A 13322-nucleotide genomic window follows, 5' to 3' on the forward strand; every position below is an offset into this window, starting at 1 on the left:
GTAATCATTGCTTAGTATGGTTTTAATAACCCCAGGGAAGGTATTTACATATAGAAATGGAGAACTCTTGACATAAAGTTTTCTCGTGCTCATATCTCTCAAGAAAATTAGAAAATATGAATGAGGACAAAATTACTGAAAATTATATTTGAAAGTACTTACAGGTTATATGTTTTATTCTCTTAACAATATATTATGAGTATCACATTAGCTGCTTCAACATTCTTTTTATACCATCATTTCAAAAACAGTAAAGAATTTTATGGTACAGATACATAATGATTTACTTACCAAATCCTACTTCAATTGTGTTAGAAGTGGACCCACACATCTTAGAATCAGTTTTTAACATATTTTACATAAGTTTAATTAATAAGAAAAATGTTAAACATTCAAATGGAAAATTTAGATTTTAAAAAATACAGCTTATTAATATGGAATATCAAATTTTGGTGATAACATCAGATTAGACATAGCTGAAGAGAAAATAGTGAACTGGAAAATAGGTTATATTAAAATATCCATATTAATGCATGGAAAGTCAAAAAGGTAGAAAGTACAAACAAGAATATGAAAGACATATGGAACTTGTAGGTCTAATACACAAGTTATTCAATTCTCAGATGGATATTAAAAAAGAGAATTGGGCAGAAGTAATATCTGAGAAGATCATGACTGAAAGTTTCTCCATACTATTGGCAAGCATCAAGTCAAAAATTCAAAAAACATAGAGAAAAACAAAAAACAAAAAACTAAGCAGTTGTTTACAAGAATAACTCTACCTAGATGAATTGCAATAAAATTTCAGAAATGAAATCACAGAATTAAAACATCAGAGTAAAAAGACATAACACTGTTAGGGGAGAAAACAAAACAAAACATGGATGTAGTGCCAAGCAGAGTTCTTAGATGACACCAAAATCATAATCCATAAAAGAAAAAAGTTGATAAATTGGATTTGATCAAAAATAAACATTTTTGCTTTCTGAAAGTCCCCATTAAGAGGATGAGAAGACAAACCACAGAGTGGGAAAAGAAATTTGCAGACCTTTTATCCAATAAATGATTAGTATGTACAATATAAAAAGAATACTCAAAGCTCAACAGAAAAAAATCCAGTTTTAAAATGGACAAAAGACATAAGCAGACATTTCACTAGAGGATTTACAAATAGAAAACAAACATGTTAAAGATGTATAACATCACAAGTGATTAGGGAAATTAAAATTAAAACTACAGTGACCTATCACTGCACACCTATCAAATAGGACATTCTTTTTTTTTTTTTTAAATGACACAGCATCCTGGGGAGATACAGAGAAATTGGATCATTGATGCATTTTTAGTGGACGTGTAGAATGGAACAGCTATTTTGAAATACAGTTTTGTAATTTCTTAAAAGCTAAACATGCAATTACCATAGAGTCCAGAAATAGAACTTTGGGTCATTTCTCCAAGAGATATGAAGCTTTATGTTTACACCAAACACTTCACACAAATGCTTCTATCGGATTCATTCACAATTGACACAAACTGAAAACAATCCAGATGTCTTTCAATGGATGAATGGCTAAGTCAACTACAGTGAATTCAGGCCATAGAATACTATTCAGCAATGAAAAGGAATAGAGTATTGATACATGCATAAATCTGGATGAAACTCTAGAGAATTTTGCTGAATGGAAAAAAAAAAAGAATACCCAAAATTTTTATAATGTATGGTGTCAGAGGTTAAGAAGAGGATAAAGGTGACAGGGAAGTACATATAGATATAAAATGCAGCATTGAGGACACTTTTGGTTATGGAAATATTCTGAATCTTGACTACATCAATGTCAAGCATCCTAGATGGGACATTGTACATAGTTTTGCGAGACACTATCAGTGGGGAAACTGGATAAGGGTACACAGCATCTCTCTGTATTTCTGACAACTGCATATGAATCTATAATTATAAAAATAGTTAAAAAGTAAAAACAAATTGACATTTTTAAAAGATATAATATCTTTAAAAGAACAATTTCAAAGGTGATTTTTTTTAATAAGGAAGAATAAAAGCAAAAAATGAAAAAGTAAATCTCAAGAGCCAGAAGAGGATAGTTGACAAGCATGAATTCTTTTTCTACCAACACTATTCCTCAAAACTAAAGACAAAAAAACCCCTCATATTTAGGCAAACAAAAATGTGAAAATTCCTTACCATAATACACACACTAAAGCCTTTTTTTGGGGGGGTGAGGAGACAAATAATCAAATTGACAGCTTGGAGTGTCAAGAATCCTTAAAGACCAAAGCAATCATTGAATATATTTTTAAAACTAAATTATTGATGAATGAATGGAAAATAAAGGAATATTTTCTGGAGTTTAAAATATACATAGTATACATGGTAATGAGAGATCAGAAGGAAAGGAAGAGACAATTGAAATATTCTAAATGCCTTAAATTTGGGATAATTGATAAACTACTAATTTATAATAGATTTTATGTGTCAAGAATGAATGCTGTAATTTTTAGTTTAAGTAATAAAAATAGTAAAAGACCATGGAATTAAAAATGCTTCTAAAAAAAGTGATGTTTATGCATTTTATTTCTTTACCTTAATTGTGTTTATAAAAACGTTTGTTTGCTTTAAAATAATTCACACACTTACAAAATTGTTGCATGTGATTTTATCTTGCTCTGTTATATTTAAAAATACAAAACAGGGAAAAAGACTTTTATAAAAGACTTTTATTGTCAAGGGCTCTAGGTCATATTTCAAAACTAAAATACAATCCTAATAAAATATAAAGTTCGTAACCAATTCAATACTTCCAAGATAACCCAAACATTTCTGTGAAATTTTTAGAGCTCAAAGTCAGAATGATAAATTTTCATACTTTCTGTTGAGATATAGTTTTGTCTTTTAACACAAGATAAGCAAAATAAAAGAGAATGGGTTTAGTACATAAAACTCTAATAGCTAGGTAGCTATGGTAATTTTTTTTTAAATTAAGAAATAAGAAAATACATGTAGAACAAGTGGAAAAATAAAAAAGCAAAGAAAAGCAATGTAAACTTAAATATATATTAGTATTTATGTTAAAAATCACAAAAATACTTAAAAAATTCTTTTGTCAAAATAGGAAAAAAGTCAATTAAATGTTTTTATAAGAGATGCTAATAAATATAATAAAGAAAAAAGCTTGAAAGAAAAAGTATGGAAAATACATCAATTACTTGAGTAATTGCTACGTACATGCTCACCCAGCTACACACACACACACACACACACACACACACACACACACACACACACACACATTTTAGCAAAGGAAACATTACTGGATATAAAGAGTCACAAGCATTGTGATAATAGTGCAGCGGGCAGAAATAACAATGTTAAATTTTTATATACTTATCAACATTTCCTCAAAATGAGCAAAGCCAAAATTGATAGAAATACAAAAAATATATGTAAATAAATAGACAAGCCTATTATCGTCCTGAGAGTTCTACTGTACTCTTGCCAGAAACCGATAGAATAATCACATAAAATTGCAGTAAGGGAACTAGAAGTTGAACACCGCAAAAGCTTCACTGTTTAACAAATACAGCATTGCATTGAACAACTTTAGATTATGCATTCTTTCAAAATTTACACAAAACATTTACCGTATACAGGATTACAAAACAAGTTTTAATAATTTGCAAGGATTGAATAAAGGTAGATATCAATTCAAAAATATTGCTAGGAAAACAATCAGTCAGTAATGAAGGAAGACACTTCTAAATAAGCCAGGAGTCAATAAAGTAAGAAGAATTGAAAATATTTAAATGGAATGATAATAAAATATACTTTTTTCAAAAAGGAAAAAAAGGACCAATATATTTTTAATTCAACTTTTGCTGACTGACCACAAAAACTTTGAAATCAAAACCTGAGAAGGATATAATTTAAATTACAGGTATTCTCTTTCGTGAACATAGAAATATCATAAATAAAACATTGTTAAAGAGAATCCAGAAAAAATAATATTTTTAAATGGAAAGAGGAAAAATTTTAAATTCATTTTGATAGGGAAGCCAAAGCTTTTGGTAAAGTTAAACATTTATTATTACTACAGCTAATAACATTAATAATAACAATGGTAATGCTATACACTAGTAAAATTTATGAATGAAATTGACACTTGTGTTAAATATAAGATCAATATAAATATATTTCTTATTTTTCTTTATATCACGAGCAATTCGAAAATGAAAGTTAAACACGATGCCATTTAATGTTACACTAAGGAAATAAAATGTATAGAAATAAATATTGCTTTTCTTAGGTAGCAGTTACCTGATCTATAAATAACAGACTTTAGTAAAATTAGATCTTTTCCCTCACTGAATCTGTGTTTCTTTGGTTCTTAGGTTATTCACAGAATTCAAACTGGGATCATTTGAAATATGACAGAATAAAAAATGATCAGCTATTTTTAGTTATTTTCCTTTTAGATAATATATTTCTTTAAACAAAGTGTCAAATTTAATCAATTGATAATTTTTACTTCAGCGTAATTTCAAAACTTCAAGGATAAAGCGTGATCTTGTGCTAGGAACAACTCACACTCGCTAGTTCATAGCCACCTTTGTAGATGTAGGTGAAATCACCGAATTTCTGGTCAAATGCTACTCTTGGATCAGTTGATGCTTCTCCTGTGAGTGTGAACATCTGCTCCAAAAGTGAAAAATCTAGTCTCAGTTTTCTGGGTTGAACTTTGTATTGGCCTGTGACCTTGGCTTTTTCCCTTGACTTCTCCTGTCGTCCACTTTTTTGCTCGTGGGAAAGTTGACCCAGGCATTCTCACCAGGCCATGCTCTTCTTTCAGTGTCACATAGCTAGCCTGGGTCCACCTGTTTTAGCCTCTACGCTTGCCACTAAACTCTGTAGCCTTTCTAAGAAATGATTTTATGTGACCTTGGCAAGTGCTCTCTTCATCTCTAAAATGAAGAAAATTCTTAGAATTCCAGGGCCCTTCCAAGCCTGAGATTCTATGACTATATGTCTTGATAAGTCTCAAATTGCTATAAATGTGGTTTGCTTTATTCTCCTCAAACGACAAGTTACTCCAGTTTTTATAGAGGACTAAATCTCTGTCAAAGTGTTTCTTTCTTTTGTGAGTCCCATTAACCATTGATATAGTATTTATCTTTTCTGTTGGTCTTTTCAAGAGGCTAGAGTCACCCTGAAGCTCTAACATAGTTTGATTATGTTATGTGATTACTTCTCTTTACTCTTTAAAAACTATGTTCACCTTTAGCATCATTGCTGTCTTCAATATTGTATGATTTTAGATGTCACTATAATTGGATTCTTTATGTTGTTTGAGCCTTTGTTTCCAACTCTTTCACCAAAATGAATTTAGACTTTTCATTGAGAGAATAAAGCTTCATTTTTAAAGTATTGTTTATTACACCTGTATTTAAACAAATTATTGCCAATTTGTGTGATCAACTATGCAGTTAATCCATTACAGATGAAAACGGTCTGAATCTTTCTATTATTTAATTTTGCAGTCTTTGGCTCATTTGTGCATATGGTTGTAGCATTTCTGGAGAAACTGTTTTTTGATGCAGAGTTGGAGTAGGAAACTAAACAGTAATTTGTGAAATAGGTTTTCTGAAGTGTATTTGTATTGCGACAGTTCCTCTTTCTATGACAATTGCTTTTAGAATTACAGACATTTCTATTACAGATGTTGTGCATTTAAATAGAACAGCATGTGGCTATGGAAAAGAGACTGGTCATTTCTGAAAGCAGAGGTTCAAACACATAGAACAGCAGAGTTTAGATTGATTCAGCTATCAATATAAACTTCAATAATATATTTCTCTGAGATAATCTGTTTTCCTGTTCTGAAAAAAAAATATTTTAAGTACCTTGCATGAAAAACAAAAGAAGAAAAAGAAAGTCATGCATACATGAAATTTGAAATCAGTCCCCAAAATAGAATAAATCCAAAGCAGCTGAGACATGCCTATACCTAGAAACTTTGGGGGGGGGGAAATAAAGTGAATGCTTTCTATCTTATTGATATTAAATTTTCCTCTATTTTTTCTTGTTAGAAGTAAAGTTAGAAAACATAACATGTAAAAGAAAACATTTTATTACATAACACCAGCCTCTGCTCCCATGACATCCAATTATTAACAATAAAACTTTATGTGAAAAAGGTTAACTAGATCAGTAGAGATTTTACATCTTGTCAAAGTTAACCTCAACTAACTAACAAAAGTTGGTATTATTATCAAATAAATGATCATTTGAAGTTATATTATACAGCAAACCATTAATATAAAGAAGATGCAATATATAAAGATGCAATTTCATAGAATTTCATTTTTAATTTAAATTTTAGTTAAGGTTAACTCATTTATCAAATAGAAGACTATGTTATGTGTATAAATTTCTGACACTATTTTTTTCCTAATAAAATGTTCTAGAAATAATAGACTTTAAATGTGCTTTGAACACACTTAAACAAGGGAATAATTTTATTTAATAAAAGAAATATAAAACTGGTTTTAATTAGTTTCTACCAAGAGTGAATCCATAGTCATGCGCCTTATCAAAAAATTCTGCTAGTAATTGTTTATGAATACCACCAATCAATTTGAATTATTTTTCTCCCTTTGTTAAAATAAATCTATGACTATGTTTCTCTCAAATCTTTGAAAACAATCACTTTATGCACTAATTACATTATGTGCAAATGATAGAAAACATCTGAGTTCAGTTAGAAGGAATGAGAGTCAGAAAATAAATTTTTATGGATTGTACTCCACCAACCAGTTGCACAGAAAACACATGTAGCAGAGTGTAGATACGTCGGTAAACCTGAGAAAAAAGGCAGACAGTATTGATGATGGAGACATGGTGGTTATCTAGATATCTCCCAGAAGCTTAAGTCTCCTAAAATCCATAATCATGTTAACTTCTCAGGAATGTGTTCTAATAAAAGTCTGAAGAAACATTAAGTGGAAATCCCATTTCCTAATGAAAGAGAAAAGGTTATTAGTAAAACAACTAAAAAAGAAATTGAATATACCCTCTTTTTAAGAGAATATCTAGGAATTCTAGATTTAAAACACAAAAACAAAAAGGCCAACATGCTAGGTTTCTGGAAGCATCTCTCAGAAATACTATGGAAAAATATCTAAGTACAGATACATGTCCAACATTTCTACAGATGTTCAAGGTGAATGGTTCACTCTTCAACACAATGCGATAATCAACTTATCACTGACTTTGTAGACAATACTGAGAACTGTTTCTGAGAAAGACAAATTTGCCATGAGTGAGCTTCCTGGTGAATTCAAATTTGAAATGACCTGTATAAAAATGGAAGGGGTATTTATATCTTTAGGGAGAACAAAAAATAAATAGTAAACAGAATATAATATGAATTCTATCAGTGCTTAAATTGAATAAGCTCATGTTGTAAAAATGATAAGAAAATTTAAAGTAACATAAATTAACTTTGAAGTGAGAAAAAAAATTGTCCCAAAGAAGTAATAACAGAAAACACAAAATAGTTCAGTTTATTTACATTAATTGTTCTTTATCAGTCCCCTTCAAAACTGCATTCTAGGCTGAGAAGTGAACTTAGACTTGTCTATATGTTACGATGTATCATTGAGAAAATAGGACTGCAAATTGGAGAATCACAATGAATGAACAGTAGGAGTGAGAGGACATTTTGGGTAAATACCCAAAAGAAAAATTTATACAGCCATCCCTTGTTATCTGTGAGAAATTGGTTCTAGAATTCCTCCCTCCTACCCTCTCCCCCAGGCATACCAAAATTCACAAATGCTCAAATCCTTATATAAAATGATGTAACATTTACTTGTAACATAGACACATCCTCTTATATATATTTTTATTGTTACTATTTTTTATCTTTTAGGGGGGAGGTAATTAGGCTTACTTATTTTTAGAGGAGATTCTGGGGATCTAACCCAGGACCTTGTGTGTGATAAGCATGCGATCTGCCTCTTGAGATATGCCCCCTACCCTCATACACTTTAAATCATCTCTTATAATTACTTGCAATACCTAATACAACGTAAATGCTATGTAAATAGTTGTAGAGACAATGCAATTGTCATGTAAATAGTTGCCAGCACATAGCAAATTCACGTTCTGCTTTTGGAACTTTCTGATTTTTTTTCTTTTTTATTATTTTTGGTCCACAGTGGTTGACTCCACCGATTCAGAACCATGGAAAAAGAGGGCTGACTGTATTTGTTTTATCTAACCCTGAAAACAACTTTGAAAATTTGACATTTATTTCAATTTTCTATTAAGTAAATCATGTGTGGAAAATGTAGTTATATTCTTCAGATTTTGTGCACCCTGATCTCCATGGAGCTTTTCCTGAACTTGAGAAAAATCATCAAGATCACTTCTGGTCATCCATCTATTTATACTCAGAAGTCAGTAATGAGAGAAAAAAAAAATCTATCCAGAGATAAGTTGTACTTTAAACAAAAAAGAAACTAAACAATCAGCAAATACATAAATGTTTATTTCATAAATAAATCACACGGAAGGAAAAAATGAAGAGAAGAATGATAGAAATGCCTTGGAATATGTGGAGGGCGGGGCTTTACCCAGGATCTCTGGGGGAGAATTAAATTCTGAGCCAGGATGGGAAAAGATATAAGGAAGGAGCCATGGGAGGAGTTTTCGGAGGAAACTGATCACTTCTGTATCCTGAAGCACTTTCTTTGCTTTCACTTCATGAAAACACATGCTTTTCTGGTCCTACTCCCCCCATCACTCATTCTCAGTACTTTCTATTTTTCTCCTCACCTGCCTCACAAGCTAATGGTCTCAGTACATGAAGAGAAATTTACCTATTAACTATGATACCTTTTGACCAACTGTTTCCCTTGTAAAATAATGAAATGGGGTGAAATTGAGTAAATGTTCTTAGAAATTATGTCAGTTTCTGAAATGGACATAATGATATTTCATATGCCGAAAATACGATTTTTATGGCTCTTTTTCCTCCTGTTTTCAGTTTCTCTAAGGGAAGACTGAGAAGAGGACACCTAAGCATTGATACTAATTTTTTAAAGGAAATTATTATCTTGCTTGTTGGTTTCCATATTTATTGTTTAAGATTGCAATGGCTGTAACTATTAGAATTTGTGTGCTACTCTTAGGCTGTTTGGTTTATATATTCTAGCTTTCTCTGATCCTTAATGTGCATAAAGTCCAAATTTTGATATTTTTATTTGCTCAGCCACTAGCAATGAAAAGTACTCCATGAAGCTCTGAGCAGTCCGGTTTTGCTTCTGCCGCTGTTCTAGAGCTTTGAGGCGCGTCACACTCCTTTGGGGACCCAGCATCCTCATTTCTAACATATGGAGGCTGGATCATGATCTCCTGAAACAGATATTATAACTCTGCTGCTATTGCATTTACTGACTGAGACCAACATGTACTGAAAGGCTAGGCTACATCAACACTGGGATATTTGTATTTGTACGAATAATATTTCATGTCTCCCCAAACAGGTGTTCATACAAAATCTTATGACTTATTGGCCCCAAGGTATTGTGAGTGATAAAGGAAAAAAAATTAAATTTCTACAATGCTAGAAAATAAAGTGTGAATGATTGTAAGATGCATCGTAATACAGTTTTCTTAAAATCTAATGCAAGGGAGAGCAAATTAATTGGTACTTTTACTAGATTAGGACTTTGAAAAGACTCAAGGTAGATACTGAAAATGTTATAATATAATTAAACTCAAGGAAATAGGCCAAATTTACTATTTAATTTTGTTTTTTTTTTCTTTAGGTTATTCATACCATCAGTGCCACTGATAAGGATGATTTTGCCAATGGACCAAGGTTTAACTTCTTTCTTGATGAACACCTGTCTATAAACCCAAACTTCACTCTGAAGGACAACGAAGGTGAACGTGAATACATATATTTTTTGATCGATGTAGTGTCTGCTTTGACTTGATAGGGAGTAGGCCTGAGCAGCTTTGCTCTATTCTTATATACCCATGAACAGCTTGCAAATCAACATTCAACGTCAGTTTGATGTTAATGTGTTATGATCTGAGAATAGCTTGTATTTAAAATTGAGCCATATGTACAAATAGCTTTCATTGAGTTTATTCAGAAGCATCCCTTTAAACAAGAAATGTACATGTAATATGCTCTTGGGCAAATTTTAAGAGAAATCTTAGCTGACAAACATGTTTATGAGCTGCTGTAACTGCTAGGAGGTGGAAAAATTTAAATTAGGAAAAATGAAAAATATGTCCTAGGGACAGTTAGGAAAAGAAATGCAATGTTTGAAATCATCTTGCATTAAATTAGCAAGGCTATGGAGATCTGCTATACCCAGTATATTTCCTCTTGCTATTATGAATATTTTCTAAAATATCGGTGGACACATGTGCATAATTACAGAGCATCGTGGAATGTTTGAATTACTTTTGTTTAACCTTCTCTGTTGTGTGAGAAAAAAGAACACCATAATAAGTAGTGAAGATTCATCATGATTTAGATTCCTTATTTGGCAGATCCCTCAAAGTCGTGCAAAATCATTCTTCCATCTGTAAGGGAAACAGCAAGCCACCGATATATAATGGTGTCCTCATTAGCATCAACTTTCTTCTTCTCAGAACTATCTTTGATCACATTTATCTGAATATACTGTTCTGTAGGTTTGAACACTTGCCCCAGGATCACATGAAAGAAACAGTGGCACATACATTTTGGAGTAAACATTTAATTCCTTGTCTGTACCCTTCATGGAGAAGCATTTTCAAATACAAGGAAAAACAAAATCACTAAATGACCACACAGGAAAGCATTTTTCCCATTGATCCCTACGCTTCTTTAAATTATAACAAGGATACCAAATGGTGTGTTTGGCCATAATGGGGTTTATAGGAAAATACAAAGCTTGTCTCTCCCATTTTAACTATCCCTGTGGTCAGCTCTACTTATGGGATACATGTGTGTGTATGACAAATTGTAGTTAAGTGACTATTGCACATTTATTTACATTTGAATATCCTGTCCTATGATTCCAAATATATTTATCATAATTAACTATGCTAAATATATACAAATCAATTCATATTTTCCCCAAATCAAATAATTATGCAATTTGGGAAGCATTGAACTCTCTGCTTTAGTAGACTGAAATCTACTATATGTAGAAATCATGTGTAGAAATAATATATTTAGAAATTGTCTTATTTCAGTAGAATTTTTTCCATTCCAAGAAAGATTTTATTTCACATTTTAAAAGTAATTTTAATTTGATGATATTATAAAGAAATTTTGCCTTAGATTTAAAGATGTGTTACAGTCACTCTAATGTATATAACTCTGAAAGTATTTTAGAAAAATAAAAGACTTTTATGGCTGTTGAAACCCACATTAGTGACTAAAAGTTCTACATTCAAGATTATTATGCCTGGAATTTTTAAATTTAACTAATGAGTATATTCAAAAGGTCTTAATTCTATGATTTGACAACATTGCCAGTTCAGGGAACTCACATTTAAGACATTTCCCTCAAATATATACACACTTGCTCTTATGACACTTTTGAAAGTGTTCATAATGCTGATGAATGCTTTAAATCAGCTATGCCATCTCAAGCGTCTGATGCCTGCAGACAGTTGTGTAAGCATAAAGATGTTTTAATTTAATTATGAATTTATTTAAAACAAATTTCATTTAAACATTTTTGAGAACTGATGAAGTTACAAATAACACAAGTAATTTCTTTTGGATAGGAAAAAAACAGCAATTTTCAGGAAAAAAGATACTAGTGCACAGGTGAAATCATGAGCTTGTGCAAACAGCGTTGCGTGTGCTGGGTAAGACAAACCACCGAACTCCTCTGAGCCTCAGCTTTTACATTCGTGAGCCTTTTAAAATGCCTGTTTTGTAGCATTGAGAGAATTAATGATACTCTGTATAAAGGTATTAAAGTCATAGTAGCTTGTTCTCCAAACACAAGGCAGTTATGGATAATGACATATAAAGATGAAATTAAAAGTGGAACAGCCTTAGCAAAATGAATACCTGCCTTCGTGGGTACACCCTCTGGGTAACCACCAGGACAAAAGCACAAAGAGGAAGAGTCAGCAAATCCAGGCCTCCTGGATTCTGGCCGCTTGGGCACTGAGCTATATGAGTTAGTAGATGTTTACGTGCCCCCAGAACATAATGAAATCCAGAAGAAAAAATTAAAACTATTATTTTTCTGTGCCCACAGCTTATAGAAAAGTGCATATTCAGGGAATAATAAAAAGCAGACAGAGCCTCTAAGCCAGGATGAAGGATCAGGAAGCCATTGGTTCAGCAGAATCTCCAAACTGCTTTATGGCAAAGAGTGAGTGAAAAAAAAAAAGCTGTTTCCAAAATAAGACAGAGGGAAATGCATTATCATTGTGTATGATAAGCCTGAAAGTCAAAAAATAAGAAGACAGTCAATAAATTATAAATTAGAAAATGAATTCACTCTGAATAATACAATATGCATAAATGAACATAAAAAGTCTAAATAGCATTTTTAAACTTAAAAAAATCCTTTTAAAGAGCAAGAAGTGACAACATGAAATGAGACAACAGTGAACGAAAATGTTTGCTTAAAAATGGTTTTAAAATCCTTATCAGAATAAAACTAGTTTTGCAAAGATAGAAAAGTACATAGAGTGATATGAAAATATATAGAAGTTTCATATTATATACATAACTATAAATAAACATATAAACAGACATTTAAATTTTAGATTTTGTTTTAAGTATATGTATGTAGGTATATCACATGATATATACATATAAATATAGGTAAATATATAGAAATATGTATGAAACTATATTTAGAAATATATAGAGATTTAGTTATATACATAGAGTTATATAGATATAAATTATCCATACATTTTAGATTTAATTATGTATATACATGTATAATATGTATATGCATATATATTTACATACACACAGATACACAGTGAGAACAATTGAAAAAAATAGCATTACTTCTAGGCTGGACACAAAGAAAGATTAAGCAAGTCAAATGTAAAAATCATTAATTCAAGCAAACAAAGTCCAGATAGATCAAAATTTTTTTAAATTGTGAGAACACTTAACAGATATGGGATATAAAATATCTGGAAGAATTAAGAAGACAATAAAGCAACAGGCAATATAAATATTACATGATAATTTTTTCAAATGTGGACCCTCATGATGAATATAAACACCAAAAGGCAAACACAAATCTATACTTGG

At 31.2% G+C, this 13322-nt stretch overlaps 1 protein-coding gene across 1 annotated transcript in view; it reads left to right on the top strand.

Annotated features, from left to right (window-relative positions):
• CDH18 (cadherin 18) overlaps window positions 1–13322 on the top strand; it is an 889079-nt gene that overhangs the window by 850045 nt on the left and 25712 nt on the right. Inside the window, exon 11 of the mRNA XM_072958825.1 lies at window positions 9847–9964. Within this exon, the coding sequence (XP_072814926.1) occupies window positions 9847–9964 (118 nt within the window). The remainder of the gene's footprint in view (window positions 1–9846; window positions 9965–13322) is intronic.

This window comes from Vicugna pacos, chromosome 3, assembly GCF_048564905.1.
Source record: "Vicugna pacos chromosome 3, VicPac4, whole genome shotgun sequence".
Lineage (NCBI taxonomy): Eukaryota > Metazoa > Chordata > Mammalia > Artiodactyla > Camelidae > Vicugna > Vicugna pacos.